Source organism: Syngnathus scovelli, chromosome 16 (assembly GCF_024217435.2).
Source record: "Syngnathus scovelli strain Florida chromosome 16, RoL_Ssco_1.2, whole genome shotgun sequence".
NCBI classification, from domain to species: Eukaryota; Metazoa; Chordata; class Actinopteri; order Syngnathiformes; family Syngnathidae; genus Syngnathus; species Syngnathus scovelli.
Genome location: NC_090862.1, coordinates 2,918,930 through 2,938,134, shown reverse-complemented (window position 1 = coordinate 2,938,134; position 19,205 = coordinate 2,918,930). Strand labels below are relative to the sequence as shown.

The following is a 19,205-nucleotide window of genomic DNA, read 5'->3' as shown; positions in this document are numbered from 1 at the left end:
CGGTCAAAAGGAGCTAAAAGTTTTCACGCACCTGCACTTAACGAGGGAAGCACACGGACACTCCATTAGGTACACCGCCATTTTCAAGTGTACCTCATAGCAGGCCACTTTATTAGGGAAATATCATGGTCAAAGGTCACAGTTGTCAAGCTCTAGTCCTCTGGGCCGCGTTCCAACATGTTTTCCAAGTGACCCTCGTTAAGCGCAGGTGCGTGAAAACTTTTAGCTTCTTTCACGGTCAAAAGGAGCTAAAAGTTTTCACGCACCTGCGCTTAACGAGGTAATCACACGGACACTCCATTAGGTACACCGCCATTTTTAAGTGTACCTACTAGCAGGCCACTTTATTAGGGAAATATCATGGTCAAAGGTCACAGTTGTCAAGCTCTAGTCCTCGGGGCCGCGTTCCAACATGTTTTTCAAGTGACCCTCGTTAAGCGCAGGTGCGTGAAAACTTTTAGCTTCTTTCACGGTCAAAAGGAGCTAAAAGTTTTCACGCACCTGCACTTAACGAGGGAAGCACACGGACACTCCATTAGGTACACCGCCATTTTCAAGTGTACCTAATAGCAGGCCACTTTATTAGGGAAACATCATGGTCAAAGGTCACAGTTGTCAAGTGCTCGTCCTCGGGGCCGCGTTCCAACATGTTTTCCAAGTGACCCTCGTTAAGCGCAGGTGCGTGAAAACTTTTAGCTTCTTTCACGGTCAAAAGGAGCTAAAAGTTTTCACGCACCTGCACTTAACGAGGTAATCACACAGACACTCCATTAGGTACACCGCCATTTTTAAGTGTACCTACAGCAGGCCACTTTATTAGGGAAATATCATGGTCAAAGGTCACAGTTGTCAAGCTCTAGTCCTCGGGGCCGCGTTCCAACATGTTCTCCAAGTGACCCTCGTTAAGCGCAGGTGCGTGAAAACTTTTAGCTTCTTTCACGGTCAAAAGGAGCTAAAAGTTTTCACGCACCTGCACTTAACGAGCGACTCACACGGACACTCCATTAGGTACACCGCCATTTTCAAGTGTACCTAATAGCAGGGAAATATCATGGTCTGTGAACCAAAATATGTATTTGGTGGAAGGACAAAAACATGGAGATATTATGAGAGTCATTTATTATTATGTATATAAAGTATGATTCACATTTATGCAATATACATGCATACATTTGGAAAATACAAATACTATTGTTAAAAAAAAAAAACAAGTCTGTAAAAAGCAGTTCAAGGTGTGTGACTTTAGAATGCTGAATGGTACAACAGACATGACCCTGATTTTTACAGCAAATTCCCAAATCATACTCAAACCAAACAAGATGTGCGTGTTACTGTAATATTTCAATTTGTAATCTGGTGGCAACCATTTCACTCATCTTAAACTCACGATCTAGATTCTCTTGTTAGTCTAAAACCGAAAGTTGGAGTATGATGGTGAATCGGTTTGGTCACCCGAGGCTGCGGGAAGGAGCAAGAGTCCCGTGCCCTTGTCAACCTTACACTTATCCATCGCCTGCTTGTATGAGATTTTCTCTTTGCTGATGGGATCGACAAGAATCTTTGGGTAGGACGACTCATTCTTCAGCTCTTGGACTGTCTTGCTGTCGATCACGTTGGATGCTTCGGCTTCTTGGAGAGTGAGGCGGCCGGCTTTGGTGGGATCGACCAAGCCTCCGGTCAGGTATTGAGCTTCAATATACCACTTTGCGTTTTCCTTGGGAATGTATCCTTTTTGCGCTGCCTTTCCCACAGAGAGACGTTCTTTGGTGAGAGGATCTTCAATCCCGGTGAAGGCCTTCTGAGCGTTAAGAAGCTTGTACATGTGAGCGTTGTCAATGAGACCTTGTTCGGCCGCTTTGTGGACAGACAGTTTGTCCTTCTTGGTGAGATCGACAATTCCACCGGAAGCCGCCTGCGCTTCCAGCAGCTTCAGAGCCGTATCGGCGTCGATGAGCTTACGGGTCAGAGCGCTTCTCACGGACATGCGGCTTTCCGTGGACGTGTCAAAAATACCAGAGATAGGGTATTGCTCATCACCTATACCAAAGAGGTTTTCAACACTGTCGCTGTGGTTGTTAAGACTAGTGTGGGAGGACATCAGGGGAGATGGCATGGATTTGAACGGAGAGCTCGGGACTGATTTGATGGGGGATCTGGGACTTGTAATCGGTGGAGGTGGAACGAAAGATCTTCGGGATTCTCCCACCACAAGAAGAGCGAATTCAGAAATGGGCATTTGGCCTTCCTTATAGCGCATGACATCATACTGGGTCAAGCGGCCTTCTCTCAGGGCGTCTTTGACGGCATACTGAATCCCGGTCTTCCGATCCTGTAGAATTGTTGAATCTCCATCGGGGCCAGTGGATGTGATTTCTTCCCAATCGCACTCCAGTTCTGACAGGTTGATGTACTGAGTGCGGTCTATTAGTCCTTTCAGATAGGCGTCGTAAGGAGACATGTTCACACCAGTATCGGGATCCATGATGGTGACCCTTGTCGAAAGGTTGGTCTCCCTCGTGTTAGTTTCAGCCTGATCCTCGTTCCTGAGGGCTTCTTTCAGCTCCCTAATGATCGCTTCCATCTGGTGATGTTTGTCTTTTTCACTCAAGATTTCCTTCTCCAGCCGTTGGCTCTCAGTAGTTGCCTTGATAGTTCTTTGCCTAGCCATCTGGGTTCTCTCGCTCATCATCTTGGATTGTTGCTGGAAGGTGATGCTGATGTTCTGCCTTTGAGTTTCAAGCATTCTAAGTTGTTTGAGGAGGTCTTCCTTCTCCCTCTGGAGGTTCTGTCTGTTGGAAATCAAAGTGGTCTCCTCTTTGGAAATAACAGATAAGGATGACTCCAGATGGGTGATTTTAAGTCTATAGCTTTGAAGGTTGTCTTCTTTGTCACGTCTCATATTTCTCTCTTGCGCAACAAGATCTCTCAAATGGTCTCTCTCGGCTTCCACTGCGGGATCTTTCTCCACGCGGAGAACTTCTCTGTGAACAATCTTTTCTGTCGTTTTTTCCTTTTCCAGAATTTCCAACTTCATCCTCAGGCTGCTGATTTCCCTCTGGAGGCGAGTGAGTTGGTTTGCCTCTGCTTCCATCTCTGCACGGACCTTACCCATGAGTTTCTCTAGCTTTGGGTCCCTCTCGACTTTCAAGACTTCTTCGATGACAATCTTTTCCTCAACAGGTTTTGGAGACGTCTCAAGCTCATGGATCTGAGCTTTGATCTGCCGCAGCTCTGATTCGATCTGAATCTTCTTCTGGCGTTCATCCATCTGAGCCACGGTGTTCTCCATTTCGTGAATCTGGGCTCTCAGCTGCCTCACTTCGATTTCAAGTTTCCGACGGGATTTGACTTCCTCGTCTAGGGACTTGTTTAACCTCTCGTGCTCGAGAATCTGCTTGGGGTCCTTCTGAAGACGCAGCACTTCCTGCACCACTGTCTTCTCCTCTGGCTTCTGGCGCTCTAGAACAATAAATTGGTTCTGAAGGTCAAAGAGAGCTTCTTCAACAGTGCGACGATGTTGAGTCTCATCTCTCACAGTCCTTCGGAGTCTGTTAACCTCTTTTTCCAGGAGGGGGTCGTTCTCATATTTGATGACCTCTTTGTTCACAATTTTGGTCTCCACTTTGGATTTCTCAGCTTTCAGCTCATCTCTTTCTTTGCGTAGATGTATCAGCAACTCATGAGTGGTGTCGTAGTTGACTTTGAGACGTGAGACTTGGTTGCTGAGCCGCTGTAACTCTCTGACCACCTCGGGACTTCTCTCTTCTTTGATAACCTCCTGGGTCACTTCTTTGTACTCAACTTTGGGTTTCTGGGCACGCAGCGTGGTCAGCGTGGTCATCACCACGTCGATTTGTTGCTCTACTGACGTGCGTTTTCGGCTACAGTCCTGCAGGTCACTCCTCAGACGTTGCAAATGGACTTCCGTCTCGGGGTCAACTCTGAAAATCTCATTGATCACCTCTTTGACTTCATATTTAGGCCGCAGTTTCTCCACTTCTTCGTATTTCAGCTGAAGCGTGGTCAGGTCCTTCAGCAAGATAACATTCTCGTCCTTCTCCTCTTCCAAAGCCATGTGTAGTTTCTGTGACTCGCTTACCAACTCTGGATCTTTTTGTACTTTCTTGACCACCTTGGAGACAATCTTTGGCTCAATGGAAGGAATGATTCTCTCCAGTGTGTTAATCTGACTTCGAATTTTGAAAACGCTGTTATTGATGGTGACGCACTGGGCTTCTTCTGCTGCAATTTCCTTCTTGAATGTGAAAACGGCTTTCAGCATCTCTGGATCCTTTTCCATCTTGAACACATCCTTCTTCACAACCCTCTCTCGGAATTTGGGTTTTTGCTGAGCCAGGAGGGTGAGCTCCTTTTTCACATGAATGATCTCAGTCTCTCTCGTTTGGATCTCCGCTCGAAGCTTTTGTATCTCCTTTCGGATCCGTTCCATGTCTTTATCCAGCTGTGGGTCTCGTTCATATTCCGTGACTTCTTTGGTTAAAAGTTTAGGTTCAATACCAGAGAGCTGCTTTTCCATTCGGATTATTTTCTCATTGATCATCTCTATATCTGAATTGAATTTTGACCTCTTATATCCTTCATCTTGAATCCTATTTTTCAGAGTCTGCAGTTCCCCTTCCAGTTTGGGATCACGGTAATACTGCACCATCTCCTTCTCCTCAAACCTCTCCACGCCTCTCCTGGTCTTCAAGGACAAGTATCTCTGTCTGTATGTTTCCAAGTCTTTTTCAGCATAGAAGCGACGGGACTTTTCCTCGTTCAGTTCTTTGGAGAGTTCCTCGGCCTCTTTCATGTCTTCCCTTTGGCTCTGCAGTTGAAGCTGTTGACTGACGACTACTCGGCTGACTTTGTCTTCGTTCTGTCCACATATCAAAGAGAGGGAGAGAAATTGGGATTTTTTTTGCAGATGTCAGGGGTTCATCATATTTCAGACAGAGAAGCACTGCTCAGTTTAGCTAGCCAATTCTTCCCTCTCTTAGCTAAATAAAAGAGTTTTACCCTGAGAAGGATGTTCTTAGCGGTCCCCATCTGGTTGAGAAGTTGCTCATTCTGTGCAGACACCTCAGCATAACGGTTCAGTAAATCTTTTTCCTGTAAGGCAAACGTATCTCAAGTTTAGTCAGCGTGAAGCGTAAAAGTCTCATTTATTGATTTATTACGATTTGATGTTGTTGTACCTTCCTCTGAACTGCCTGAGCCATGGTTGAAGTTTGGTGCTTTTTCAGTACAGGTTCGTCGTCGTCTTCATCATCGTCGTCGTCGACATCATCCTCGCCGTATAAAATGCCGCGGTATGTCTTTGATTTCATCTCGTACTCCTGAAAGTTTATTTGTTTAAGAAATGGCCACGGGTCGAGTGCAAATAGTAAACAACATGAATCCCAACTTACAATTAAGCCGTTTTGGAGTTCTCGGGAGAGATCCTTGATCCGACGAACATCATCTGACTTTTTTTTTATGTCGTCCGTCACTCTCTAAAAATCCACAACAACTGATAAGACCGAGCAGAATCAAAAATTCACAGTGATGTTGAGAAAGAACATTTACGCTCACCTTCTGAAAGTCGTGCTTGGCCGTTATCTCGACCACGTTATCAGACGGGCTGATTGTGTTATTTGGTAAATTGACCAAAAAGAAATCCAAGGACTGAGCAGCGTTCTGGAAGTCTTGGTTTTTATTGCTGGCTTCCTGTATGAGGGTAGACCTACAGCAATTGTGCAGCAAGGAGTGGAATTACTAAGAGCATTTTTAAGAGGTCATCAAACCACACACGCACATACCAATGAGATTTCTGGCACACTGTGGAATCTAACATGGCGAACATAATTGGCTCTGGAATGTTTTTAATGTTCAACCACCCACAAAATGTCAGTAGCACCTGTGCATTCCCATCAGTTTTGGTTTCAGCTGAGTTGGTAACCCTCACCTTTCCTGGACTTGACTGCTGACGTTGGAGAAGCGGTTCTTCAGATGTTTCACTTCACTCTCCTGCCGGCGAATGTCAGGACAGTATTCGTTGAAATTCTGCTGTAAGGCGCTGCACGCTTTCTTGGTCAGGTCCAGGTCTCGACCTAATGTGTTCAACTCGTCCTTCTTTGAAGAAAGCTCTTGACGGATTTCCTGTTTGATGACATGAACATAAGCTTAACCACGGTTTCATCTGACCAAACAAATCCTTTGTAGTAACCGTCTCTCACCTGAAGCTGACGGTTGCGATTCATCAGGGCATTTTTTTGATTGGGAATGACGCCATCTTTGGCGAGCTCCTTTTCGAACCCAGACAACACACCGTCTACCTTCTCCATCTGCCTTTGCAAGAACATGGAGGCCGAAGCTCTGCGGGGGAAAGCAGCAACCTGTTACTAAAATGTTTCTCATGCAACAGCGGCTTCATGCTGGTTCCTCCTACTTTTTGTCATAAAGATCAATAAGACTGTAGATGTCATCCATTTTGGTGTTGGCATCCGCGAGTTTGAGCGGCAAGATTGAGGCAGTGGATCCAAGTGATTTCTTGGCCAAAATGGGGTCCATTTCTCTTTGGATGACGGCCTTCTCTGACTCGAGGTTCCTCGCCGTCAGGGACGATTTCTAGAGTGGAAGGATATCATGTAAATCATGGGTGTCAAAGACATTTTATGGTTCCAAAAGTTGAACCTTGAGATCCTGCAGCCTGTTTTCCAGGTCTAGTGCCGGGTTGCGGTTGTCCACAGGGGCCCTGTGTCGTTTCTGGAGGTCCATTTTGCAAAGATCCAAATTGTGGTTGAGCTCATCTAGTTGTCTGGCCAGCAGTGGAGCTTTGGTGTCTTCTGGAGGCTTTTGTACAGAAACTAGAGTGCAACAATCACAGCCAATTTTAAGGTCAAAAATAAAAATAAAAAGTGTTGTGGTAAGAAAAACAATCCTTCTCACCTGCACGCTTTGGGTGATCGACTTCCACGGTGGGGTTCTTCAGTGAGGTCATTAGAGCGGATCTCTGGCTCTTCAAGTTTGCCAGCCTTTTCTCGAAACTGAACATGAAAAGACATTTTTGATTGGAATCCATCTGGTTCTGACAAGCTGATTGCTTCAATGGTTCAACATGCACCTGTTGACTTTCTCCAGAGCTTCGGCATCAGGTGGTGGCATCATGAAACAGGCCCCGGGGAGCTTTTTGGTTCTCCTGCTGCTATCCTGCAGCTCCCAATTGTAATTATCATTGATGGACTTTAATGTTAGCTCGTCACCACGCCTCACTGCTCCCTAAAGAACACACAGAAGAATTTATAAGAATTAACCAGGACGTTCATAGTTAAAAATTAACCAAAGGAATGTAGTGGAAACTCAAAATAAAAGACACTAAGTGGAGTTATCTCATATGGTCATCCTTGTAAAATCCTCCTCACATTTTTATCATCCCAGTCACACAGAGCTACGACTTTCATGGGTTTGGTGAGGTTGCTTCGGCGTAGCTTCAGCGGCGCTATTCTACGACTGAGCTCTCTGAGGGCCGTCAGACGCTGCTCGTTCCTCTTTACTGCTGGCTCGTCTCCCTGGGGGGGGAGGATTTACATGTCAGAGGAGTCAACAATATTTGAAATGCCACTCAAATATCTGAATGTATTGACCTGTTTTATCTTATTGCTACATTGAGTTCCCAGTGTAATAGAAGCTAGAGTACCTGAAGTTCCAAGAGGGCCTCCGAGTTGCTCTTCCCTTCCAGTAACTTTGGGTCCAGATTGGAAGTGAGTCTGTCCAAGGACTCAGACAAGGTCTCTGCATCCAGCTGGAACTATAACAAGCAGTCAGTGGTTAAAAGTGTCAGGAAAATGTCACATGACGGTGGCTTACCTTCTTGTAGTCTTCAACGCCGTCCAGGTGGACTTCCTGTGCCAGACACAGGTTGAGGAACGACTGCCATCCGTTCTGCACCGCCTCTTTGTGTGCCTGTCAACAACGTTTACAATCATTCGCGTGAAGAATCACAAGAATGACACCTGTTGACTCAGCGTGGAGGCGTACCATGATTGCAGAGTCGCCAGGATGTTTCAACACTGATAGGCGATCTCCTTCCTCCAGAAGCTGGTTGACTTCACCTTCATGTGACAGGAGCCCATTGCTTTTGAATTTCTGCACGCAAACAAAGAGTAAAAAAAATATGTAAAGAAGCAGTCGTGTCGTGTTCATCGCCAGCAGCTAATTTAGTCACTGGTTGTACGTGTTTGTAGCAAGTACCCCACCCCCGAGGCAAACGGACAAACAAAAGAGACAAATTTTTCAGGCGAGCATCGTGCAAAGGCGTGAACGTGAGAGTGACTGAATGAGAAGTGTCTTGTCTGACTTTGAAAAACAGAATTGTCTTTTGGATAAAAACAAAAAAGCTGTTCAAGAATGACAGCACATGCAAAACACAAATTCATCAACCAATCAGACCTGTTGGAAAATGAAAATGTGCACAGTCAAATGAAGCAGGGAGGAAGTACGCACACGACTGAAGATCGAAATTTCTTAAGGCTCCATTGCAAAACAAGACTGACCTCATACTCCATGCGGACGCTAGGCGGGTCAACCATACGGTCGCTCCAGTCTCTCTGCAGGATCCGGTCCTTCTGCTGAGACAGGTAGTCCAGTTCTTTTCTACAGCTTTGCATGTACTCGTACAGAGAGGCCAGGTGTTTGCGCCTCATTTTGGAGCTCTCCTGCAAAGACGCAAGACGAAAAATGTCAAGCCCGTCGCACGTAAACAGATTGGACGAAAGATGCCACTCACCAACAGTCGATCGTACTTCTCTTTAAGTGCGGCGTATTGGCCCTGTCGAAAAGAAAAAGGTCAAAGGAGGTTCCAATCTTATTCCAAAATATTTTTTTAAATGGCTCAATTTGATAGAAACGTACCTGTGAAGAGGTTGTGCTGGGCGTCAGCTGCTCACTGTAAGCTTCAATTTCTTTATGGAGGATGTTGTGAGCTGCGATTTGTTTCTCCAAGTCAGAAAGACTGTGAGCGTATCCTTCGGTGTCTATACGCCTCTGCAACACACACACAGAAGAAAAAAAGTGACTTTTTTCACGTTGCCAGGAGTTGGCGTGGTTGTTAAGGTTCGGACCTGTTTTTCATCCAGAGCGGGACCCCAGTCTATCCTGGCCACGGGTGCCAAGTCTTGCACTTGGTCATACAGCTCCCTGTAGGTGGCGCAGTCCTTCACCCAGCGATCGTGAAGGTTCTTCACACTGCCAATCAGTAACAAGATTTTATCATTTAGATCAAAAACATTACGATGGAAAATTGGTCTGCGAGATCATAAGAAAAAAAAAAACACAGATATGATGTCCTCGATAGCGGCGAGGTGGGTGGAGAGTAGAAGGGAATGTGGAAGTGATGGTTTATCGTGATGTGCTATGCGAGGTGTGTCTACTTGGCATGCATGGAAGGAAACATTAGCCGGCGCCAGTCAACTCACTCGCGCTCTATCTCGTTGGCCTGCGGGTGCTGCAGACGCTTGGCCTTGTCCACGTCCATGAAGAGATCCTTCAACAGGCCCTCGGCCTCCGCCAGGTTGTCTGAGTTCTCCTTCTGGTGGATCAGGGTCTGGTTCTTTCCATCACGCTCAGTGTCCTGCACAACGAGGAGCTTTAATCTCAAAAGTCTTGTTTATATAAAGCAGAACGCGACGGAGGCTTTCATACCACAGCTAGCAAGTTTTCTGCACTCAGGATGTCTTTCTCCACTTGGTCCGCTTTCTTCTGCATGCGAGCGATGACCACAGCCAAGTCTGTGGCCTGGCTCCTGTGGAGCACAAGAAATCAAGATCAATGAAAATCAAGGCAAATACAATAAAAATTAAAAAAAAACACCATTTTGAGTCAAATAGAAATAAAAAATGGAATTTGTTCAATGATTGTCACATAAGAGTTAAAAGACTGCAGTGTGCAACTGACATGTTTGTAATTAGTTTGGAATAAATTTGTGCTGGAAGGTACAAATTACTGTCTGACAGCATCAGAACAAACCAGTCGGTTTGTTTGAGTTCTTTAAAAGAGTAAGAGCCTGCTTTTGAAATTTATATAAATAAAAATGCCTGCTGCTGTTGGCCACTTCTTGACGCACACTTACACAACCTAATGACATAATGATTGACAATAGTATGAACTGAACAATAAGCCTGTGGTATTAAAAGAATTCGTTGGGTATGTACACAATGCATTTTTAGAAATAAACGAGATGTCATTAGACGAGGTGGCTAATGTTCGGCCTACACAAAGATTCTTTATCAGCACGTCACTCATGAAGCGGTGACCTGTTGTTGCTCTTGGCCTATTTGCTCTGTCGTTCTTTCACCTCCGAGATATGAAAAGCAACTATGTGCCTTGACACACCCGTAGCAGGACACGGGAGGGGTGGAGGGGGGGGGGGGGGGGGGGGGGTCGGGTACGCTATCGCCGCCCCTGTCGCCTGGCGGAATGTTGTCAGACCGAAATGCACATGAATGCTGCCATTCATGTGCAGCAACGTGGAAAGATAAAAAGTCAGTCGTAAGCCAGTTAATTAAGCTTGCTAATAATACTCGGTGGTATAATATGTGATTTATGGCCAGTCACATTTCATTGGCTCACTTTCTAGACCACGCCCCCTTAAAATGCACAGACAATAATAGTACAGTGTTAATTACGCTACATAAAACTATTTTTTTTTTTACTGGGCTGCAATGGATTAATTGTATTTCAATTTATTTCTATGAGGAAATTGATTTACAGATAAAGGCTTAGTCACAGAATGAATGAATCTTAATTAAACAGAGTGCTTTGGAATGTTGCGCAACTTCCGCCAAGTGATTCACCCACAATGAATGGTCAATAATCAATTTGACTTGCAGAACTACAGGGGCCCCCCACGGCGACTCGGGCCGCCTCGAGTGAGTCACAACGACTCATGGTGGCCTCATTTTATTGCTCCTCAATCTCTTATCAGTGCTGCAAAAGTCCAACATGCGCTCAAGTTTGCTGCTTTTTAAACATCAGCACTGCTGTTGATGAAAATAAATGGGCTGTTAATCATTTTCCATCGGAGACCCCTGAAACCGCCCGGGGCCTCCCGGCACAATCTTACGGGTCGAGTCGCACGTCACGCCTATTTTACACAAGCGGGACCTCCTCGAGTTGAGTGACAGGTCACACTAAAAACGTGCAGATAAATGGCATGTACGGCGCTTTAATCGAGGCTGGAATAGTTGTTGATTGTTAAGTAAGCAAAAGGTGATTTAGTCATAAAGCAAGTACACAATGTCATGGCCAAGTGCTCTGTGATTCAAGCTTGTAGTATTTTTTTTAACGGCCTGAGCATTTATATGATCAGGAATCCTATAATTCCAACCAACATGCTCAGAATTGTGAGGCAGATGTGCTAACCACTCCAAACTGTTCCTAATCCGGTCATTTTCATAAAATTAGTTCGTGAATATGTAATTCTTCATCGAAAATAAAATAATAGGAAAATAAACATATGTGCATATGTAAGTATAATATGAGTTTAACCATCATTAATTCTAAATCAATAAATTCAACCCAAATTTTTTTTTTGCCAATTTCTTATAAAATATTTGGTTAATTTGTCATTTAATGTGCTATTAGTTTATTATTTCATTATTATTTATGAATGTAAAACTGAAAATGATTGGCGCAATGCACTACATACAATAATTGTATTTACTTATTTATGACCTCATCTACTTTATAAACTGGCCCATGTGCTTTTTTTTTTTTTTAAATCAAATGTGCCCCTTGCTTGCAAAAATCTACCCACCCCTTTTATAGCAATGAAGTTATAGTGTGTCATGATATCGCGGCACTTAAGATCAACTGCTTTGTTGGCATGACAACAAACAATTACACTTACAACTAGCATGTGTCGGTTGATTCATTATTACTATATATTGTACTTTACATCTACGCATTGTATTACCATGCACGAGAAAACATGACAGGTTAGACCAGTGAGAGCAGAGTGAGACATCGAATACACACCACACACACATACACACAATTGCACACATGCATACACAAATACACACTCGGAGGCCCAACTCACTTGCTGAACTTCACGGGGCTACTTTCGTGATTCTTCGACATGACGGGAAGCTGCTCAGGCCCGCTTGTGTAACCGGAGTATGTCGGTGTGCTCCTCCTTTCTTCCTTCCTCTAGCTCCGTCCGTGTCTCTGGTGCCGTCTTCCCTCAGTTAAGGTGCGTCTCTTGGCTCCGCCCAAGCCTGCAGGTGTGTCACCAATAAAAAAGCAGTCAGCAGTGAGGGGCAGACCGGGCAGACCTGTTCCACACTTTTCGAGCTGTCACATACAGAAATCCCCACTCTGCAACTTTTTTTTTTTTTTTTTTTAATCACACGTCATGTTTCTATAAGGAAACAAAGGTGGTTGGGTTTGAACTTAAGAGTTCGAGGAAACAGGAAATTTCTTGATGCAACGGGCTTTTCATATTCAAAGTCTAGAGCACTCTTAGGAGTGGGTTTGCCCTGAGCCTCCAAAAGACTAAACATGCCCCTGATGACTTCAAGTTGAGATGTGATGACACAAGATGAGGGCTTGCATGCATGCAAACATTGTGGAATGTGGAAGAACGAGTAATTCGACAAATGAATGGATTACTATCAGCGATTATGACATGACAGCTCATGACCTTTGTATTTTTATATTAATTTTGATAAACATTAGAACTTAATTGTTTTTTTATGGAAAGCTCATCTGTGGACCTTAGTGGACATTAGGGAGTTTTATTTGTGTGAAGTTTCATAGGTTAGTGCTCGTTTCTTCTTCAATTATATGCTAATGTTCCTCCACACAGGCTCACCCGGATACAAGAATATTTTACATACTAGGGCTACAGTATTATATAGTATAAAAGCCCTCCTTGACGAAATAAGTGAATAAGAGGCCTCTCAAAACTTGAATTTAGATATTATAGTCAAACTCTTGTATGTCTAATTAGCCTTTCGCTATGAAGAAATGGCGAGAATTTTTGGCACGACAACAAATGTTTGCTAATCGGTACGAGCCAGGAGCACAGGTGTACATGGAACTATTTTTACCCCCAAACGACATTAACAAAATGGATAGCAGACGTAAAGGCACAAATACGCACATGTTGGCGTTGAAAAAGTGAGCAGGCTGGTAAAAGCACCGTAATGTGACTTCATGCCTCAGTGGGTCGACCCGGCCGGCCATGCTGCTCACGGCTCATGCTTACTGTAGGTGTGTCTCGTTCACACCCAGGGAGCGAGCTCTCTGGAAACCAACACCATTCATATCTTTCCTTGGGAGGACAAAAACCAACTCGGAAGAGCAGCACACTTATTAGGAATTACTGGTAGCATCCAAAAAGTGTATTTTTGGGGTTCCAGTTAAGCAGTTTTTTTTAAAATGGGAAATTATTAATCTCAACAGCTACCTTTGGACTGTACCCTAAATGCTAGCTTATAGTAGCTGGAACAGGCTATGGTAAAGAAATAACGGCAATTGTTTTGATCATTTAGTTTATAATTTATATAAAAAGCTTAATAAGCTATAACTTGACCTTTGTGGTACCTAACAAAATAATTTCATCAAGGCATCAACTTGTGACAGCTACCAGTGCTTTGTCAACAGAAGACTCATTTTGTATTGCATTACCTCAAGGTGTCATGACATCCAGTGGCCAGACATTGCAATTGCAGCACAATCATTTCTAAGCCCCACCCAAAAGAAAAAAAACACACACACAAAGTCGTCTTTTATTTTTTATTGTAAAGATCATGCAGTGCACTTCCATGGTGGGAGGTAACATCACTTTCAAGGATACGCATGAAAAGAAAGTACTCCTGAAATTACTTAGTACAAAACATAACTAACATTACCAAGGAATGTAACAAATTAAATAGCAAGAGTGGCGAAGGGGGAGGGGGGGATGTGCAACGCTGTTTGCACTGCAGATCTTAAAATGCTCACTAGGTCAAAGATGTTTAACCCTGTTTTGTAAATAATAATAAAAAAAAAAAAACCTGTATTAGGAAGGTGACTAACGTCAAAAAAAGCAATAAATTATTTTGCATGTTTACTGAGGGAATTGTGGCGGCATGGGGTATGGCGCAATCCCAGGTGGATGCGGCTGGGGCGGATGCTGCTGAGGGGGCTGTGGTTGGGGGAAGGGGAATGGGGGGTGACTTACGCCATTCTGCTGGGCTTGGAAGTTGTTCTGCGGGGCGAAGGATGCTGCCGGGTTAGCAAATGGCTGTCCGTTGCCATTGTAGCCGCCACTAAAACTATTAGTAGCAGCGCCGGTCCCGCCGTATCCTCCGTTCTGAGTATTTGTGCTAAAGCTTTTGTTTGGTCCGTTATCAAAGCTATCCCTGTCTCTGCCAAAATCTCGCCTTCCAGAAGAATACCGGCTGCGGTCGAAATCACCACCTCTGCCTCCCCTTGAACGACCTGCAAAGCCAGCGCAGAGCAACGTTAATAGAACCCTTGGGTATGATGAACTCCACAATCAAATGTAACTTATAAGAATGACTCTTAGCAGAGAAAAAGTGGCTGCTTTTAACAGCACAGTTTCCGTATCTCACCAATTTGATTTACCTCCTCTGATTTCACCCATTTGGAGGAGCTTGGGGTTGATGGCCTGATTGGCCTCACGTAGAACAGAGATGAGGTCGCTGGCCTGTCTCACGTTGTTGGGGGTGAAGAAGGTGTAGGCTGTGCCAGTCTTTTGGCTACGGGCCGTTCTGCCAATTCGGTGGATATAGTCCTCAGAGTTGTTGGGGTAGTCAAAGTTGATGACAAATTTCACGTCCTCAACATCTGTAAGATTGTGTGGTGCGGTGTGGCAAAAGGGAGGAGGAGGAGGACGGTACACAGATGTGCGCCAGCGCCACCACAACAACCAGATCAAACAGAGCACCGTTAGTAGCGTCACGGGGTGGGGAAGGCATAAGAGGCCACAAAAACTAAATCGGAAACGGCATTCAAGCGGATGGGGGAGACTACAGTGGGAAGAGGAAATGCACACTCCAGTCGCGTCCAATTGAGGGGCATGAGGAGGAGAAAAGCAACAAGGCGTCCTCCAAGTTGAGACCAAGCTCTCCCGCTTCCCAAAAAACAAAGCAAAAACTCAAAAAACAAAAGCAGCACAAGCCTTACCCTTCATTGGAGCGTGCATTCACTAGTCCGTTCCCATCGCACCCCCCACATTCACACAGTAGGGCTACTATGCACACTACTGCCTCCAAGTGTCAGTGATTGACTCTCAAAGTCCACTTGTCAACACACTCTGCTGAGAAGGTGCTACTAAGTTCACAAGGCAGTCCCTAGCCAACCCCAGTGGAGATGTGAACCGGTTTGCACCCCGGTCGCCAGGGCAAGTTTATCCCAGTGATCACAGTCTCTCGTTGGCAGGTCTCGACATGACTATTGTAACGCAGGCGAGGGAGGAGTGTGAGCTTGGAATTTGTCCAACTATCATGTCCCACTGTCACCAAAAGCGCCAGTAGCCATGTTATTGCAGAGGTGATATTCCAATCGATCTTAGCAGCTGCTCATCCGACGCAAGTTGAACTGCAACAGCGACGCCACCCATGCTTTACAACACGTCTGCGCAACCGAAAGCACCTTAGGAATGACTCGGGACTCGCTTGTGTCCATACAATGCGGCGGGGCTTTCAGCTGGGACAGTTACAGAGCCTGGGTGTGTGACGCAGTCCAAACCGTTGCCAGAGAACAGTCGAGCGTGTAGGGGAGGAACTGTGGTCTTCCCCACTTTTAGAAAGGCCAGCGCGTTGTATGCTGCACTCGGACCTTGACACCTCTGCTTATGTGCACGACTGGGAGACCCGTGCCTCGACAGTCAGGACATCTCCAAGAATCCTCCTTCCCCCTCTGGACACCTGGGCTTGTCATGCCAAGGCCCTGCCATAAACACTGCTCCTTTGGCCCATGGGAGAGACTCAGAAAGAAGCAGAAGAGTTAAAGAAAGCAAATGTACTTTCTTCTAAAAATGCAAACGTTCCCACTTTACGGGGGATACTGACCTAAACCACGAGACGCGACATCTGTAGCGATCAGAATGGGAGCCTTTCCATACTTAAACTCTGAAACAAATAAAAAGACGTTATAACACCCGGGCTGTAAATTGTGAAATTGTTAGAAGAGTAACCTCACCATTAAGAACCCAGTCTCTCTCCTGCTGGCTCTTATCTCCATGAATTCCCATAGCTGGCCATCTAAATCCAAGAACATTTCATTAATGTGCCGCCAGAGTAGTTGTGCTTTTTAGTTGCGTCCCAACTTACCCATCCCGCCTCATCCTCCTTGTCAGGTCATCACATCGCCTTTTTGTCTCCACGAAGATGATAGTCTTGTTCTCCTTCTCACTCATGATTTCCTCCAGCAGGCGAATGAGTCTTTAGAAGGATGAAAAAAAGAAATTAAGGTCATGCACACGAGTTCAGATGTAGGATTTCACGCCACTGTGTCATGTACTAACTTGTTCTCTTTCTCGCCATCATTGCATACGTCAACAATCTGAAGGATGTTGTGGTTAGCACTGAGCTGCAGGGCCCCAACATTGATCTGCACGTAGTCTTTCAAAAAGTCTTCAGCCAGCTGACGCACCTCTTTTGGCCAGGTAGCGCTCCACATCAGTGTTTGACGATCAGGCTGCAATAAAGAAATACGGCACTGAGCAAATTCTAACAGGCAAAATGGGATTTGGTATCAAAGAACAGGGAGAAACTTACTCTGATCTGGTCAACAATTTTCCTGATCTGTGGTTCAAATCCCATGTCCAGCATTCTATCAGCCTCGTCCAATACGAGGTAAGTGCAACGGCGCAGGTTAGTCTTTCCTGCTTCAAGGAAGTCGATGAGTCTGCCTGGAGTTGCAATGCAGATCTCCACACCTTTGAAAAGAAACAAATAATGTAACTATGTGAATTAAAGATACAAAACCGAATTTTCAATTTATTCAACAGCTTACCTCTTTCAAGGTCACGAATTTGCGGTCCCTTGGGTGCTCCTCCATAGATACAAGTGGTCTTCAGGCGAGAAGCTCTGCCATACTCTGCAGCCACTTGTTGAACCTGCTGTGCCAGCTCACGAGTTGGGGCCAGCACCAAGCACTGTAATGGTAATATTGGTTACCACAGTAAGACCAGCAGCAATGGAAATTGCATAAAAAAATGAACAAAATTTCAGCTATTTGACTGTAAAGTTTTGTCAAGGAGGATTTTTTTTTTGTAATCAAAGGTTTAGGATTCAAGATTAATGCCTGTATTCAATCTAATGTTTCAAAAATTAAAAACAAAAAATACTTACAATAGGTCCATCACCGCGCTCCAGGAAAGGCTGGTGGTTGATGTGAACAATTGCAGGCAACAGATACTGGACAGAAGATTTATAATTACAACAAATTCAAGGACAACCAGTTTGAGCTCAAATCATGTAAACCTACCGACAGAGTTTTGCCAGAACCAGTCTGTGCAATGCCAACCATGTCATTCCCACTCAGGGCTAAAGGCCAGCCCTGAGCCTGAATAGGGGTTGGGTCAGTCCAGTTTTGCTTGTTGATGACATCCATAACATAGGCTGGTTTGCAGAGGAGGGAAAATTCATTTAAAGGCATGTTATTTTTTTTTTTTGAATGCATCACGTTTAAAAGAGATCCAAGATATACAAGACAGCACTTACTTGGAAAGCTTGCCTCGTGGAAATTTACAATCGGGTTGGGGCAGTTTCTCCCCTTTACTGTGATTGTTTTGGCCATTCTGTAATTTTCAACTTCTTGCTACAAGATGAGGAAAAAAAAAACATTAAGTACAGAGGCAATGCCGATTACATAACGCCGACACGTGCAGGCGACTCGCACACGTGTTGCATAACATGGACCGTGCAGGGACTTACCAAAGGCCTCCTCGATACATCCGGATGCTCCTGGTAAAAGTTTTTCTCAAACTTGGGAAGCTCGTCCAGATTCCAGTGTTTCTTTCTAAGACGGTCACCGGGGTTGCCGAACTTTGGTCCACCTCCTCCACCGCCGCCGCCGCCACGGCTACCTCCAAAACGATGAGGGCCACCACCGTAGCTAAAATACACATGGTCGCTCAATAAAAGCAAATCGGTCGAGAGCATCGGCGGACAAAATAATTAAAATCGTCATAATGTAGCTATTTTGATATGTCCTGTTGTCATATACTTTCTGCCCAGATGAGGAACAATGGAAACAGTCGGCATTTTGGACATGCTTCGTTAAAATTGCCTCGTGGCGGAAAAAAAACCCGACTAGCAATACGCAACAACGGCGGGCGAAATCACAACTAATTCAAGACTTGTCATGTGTGCGTGTTGGGGGGACTTTTCAATGTGTACACGCGTCTGAAGCCTAAACTAAATTAGACTACGCCTAACGTCGAACAAGCTAACAAAAGTGCTAGCTTGAAGCTGAGGAACGGCCGCCATATTAGGCACGAGGCCAGGCGAGGCCTCAAGCCAACCACATCAGGCAGCCTTTTCCTTGTATTGTAAAATACACGTGGCAGCGGCAATTTGACCGGCAATGTTGTCATTAACACAAATATATAATTTCCGTCTAAATACAGAAAGAAACACATTCGCACAGTATTCTAGTTATTTTCTTGGTTAGGCCTGGTCGGCCATTTTCCACGAAGGGAAAAACGTCTTTAAGAAACGACAAATATGTACTTACCCTCTATCTCTGTCCCGGTCTCGGCCACGATCTCTATCGGAATATCCAGGCATGTTTGTTAGTATTTGTGTAATGTTAAATCTAAATTAAAATCTAATTAAACTTCGTCGGCGATGATTTTAGTATGGCTTCGGCAGTGGTGATGAAATGCCGGTTGAGAAAAAAGAAGGTCCGGCTTATATAGCAAGCGGAAGTTCGACATCCGCTGTATTCATCCGCTATTTTTTTTTTCCCTGTTTACCTTCAGCGGCATGAAAGAGCAGCAGAGTGAATTACCTTGTTAACGTCTAAAGGTTTAATTTGAATATGTGTTTATATGAAACCAAACCAAAAGTTGAAGGACAACATTTCTTTATGGACTTATTTTTCACCCGTTGCTATTTGCAAAGAACTACTGAAATGGCGGATGAGTATGTTCCAAACAAAGTCCCCGTAATGCGGTTCCTCATGAAATACCACAAATGACGTCACTA

The 19,205-nt window shown here is 44.8% G+C and overlaps 2 protein-coding genes across 3 annotated transcripts; both read right to left on the bottom strand.

Moving 5' to 3' along the window:
* Positions 1 to 1,102: 1,102 nt before the first annotated feature.
* Positions 1,103 to 13,304, bottom strand: evplb (envoplakin b). Its single transcript, XM_049745909.2, has 23 exons — positions 13,145 to 13,304; positions 12,080 to 12,257; positions 9,682 to 9,781; positions 9,456 to 9,610; positions 9,102 to 9,225; positions 8,893 to 9,024; positions 8,768 to 8,809; positions 8,535 to 8,696; positions 8,020 to 8,127; positions 7,849 to 7,944; positions 7,679 to 7,789; positions 7,404 to 7,550; positions 7,106 to 7,260; positions 6,931 to 7,028; positions 6,676 to 6,848; positions 6,431 to 6,609; positions 6,219 to 6,357; positions 5,948 to 6,141; positions 5,575 to 5,725; positions 5,412 to 5,495; positions 5,199 to 5,339; positions 5,020 to 5,112; positions 1,103 to 4,879 (listed from the first exon to the last, which is right to left on the bottom strand). The coding sequence occupies exons 2-23, from the start codon at positions 12,118 to 12,120 to the stop codon at positions 1,409 to 1,411; spliced, it is 6,096 nt and encodes a 2,031-aa protein (XP_049601866.1). The 5' UTR covers positions 12,121 to 12,257; positions 13,145 to 13,304; the 3' UTR covers positions 1,103 to 1,408.
* Positions 13,305 to 13,765: 461 nt separating this feature from the next.
* ddx5 (DEAD (Asp-Glu-Ala-Asp) box helicase 5) lies at positions 13,766 to 18,902 on the bottom strand. Of its 2 annotated transcripts, none has more exons than XM_049746041.1 (13): positions 18,733 to 18,902; positions 17,931 to 18,111; positions 17,718 to 17,814; positions 17,482 to 17,615; positions 17,346 to 17,411; positions 17,008 to 17,149; positions 16,770 to 16,930; positions 16,517 to 16,689; positions 16,323 to 16,433; positions 16,192 to 16,253; positions 16,062 to 16,121; positions 14,614 to 14,835; positions 13,766 to 14,466 (listed from the first exon to the last, which is right to left on the bottom strand). In XM_049746041.1, exons 1-13 carry the CDS (start codon positions 18,783 to 18,785, stop codon positions 14,093 to 14,095), a joined length of 1,836 nt encoding a protein of 611 aa, XP_049601998.1. In that variant the 5' UTR covers positions 18,786 to 18,902; the 3' UTR covers positions 13,766 to 14,092. The 2 variants fall into 2 exon arrangements, with proteins under 2 accessions (XP_049601998.1, XP_049601999.1); XM_049746042.2 differs by having other exon boundaries at positions 14,283 to 14,466; positions 14,601 to 14,835.
* Positions 18,903 to 19,205: the final 303 nt, after the last annotated feature.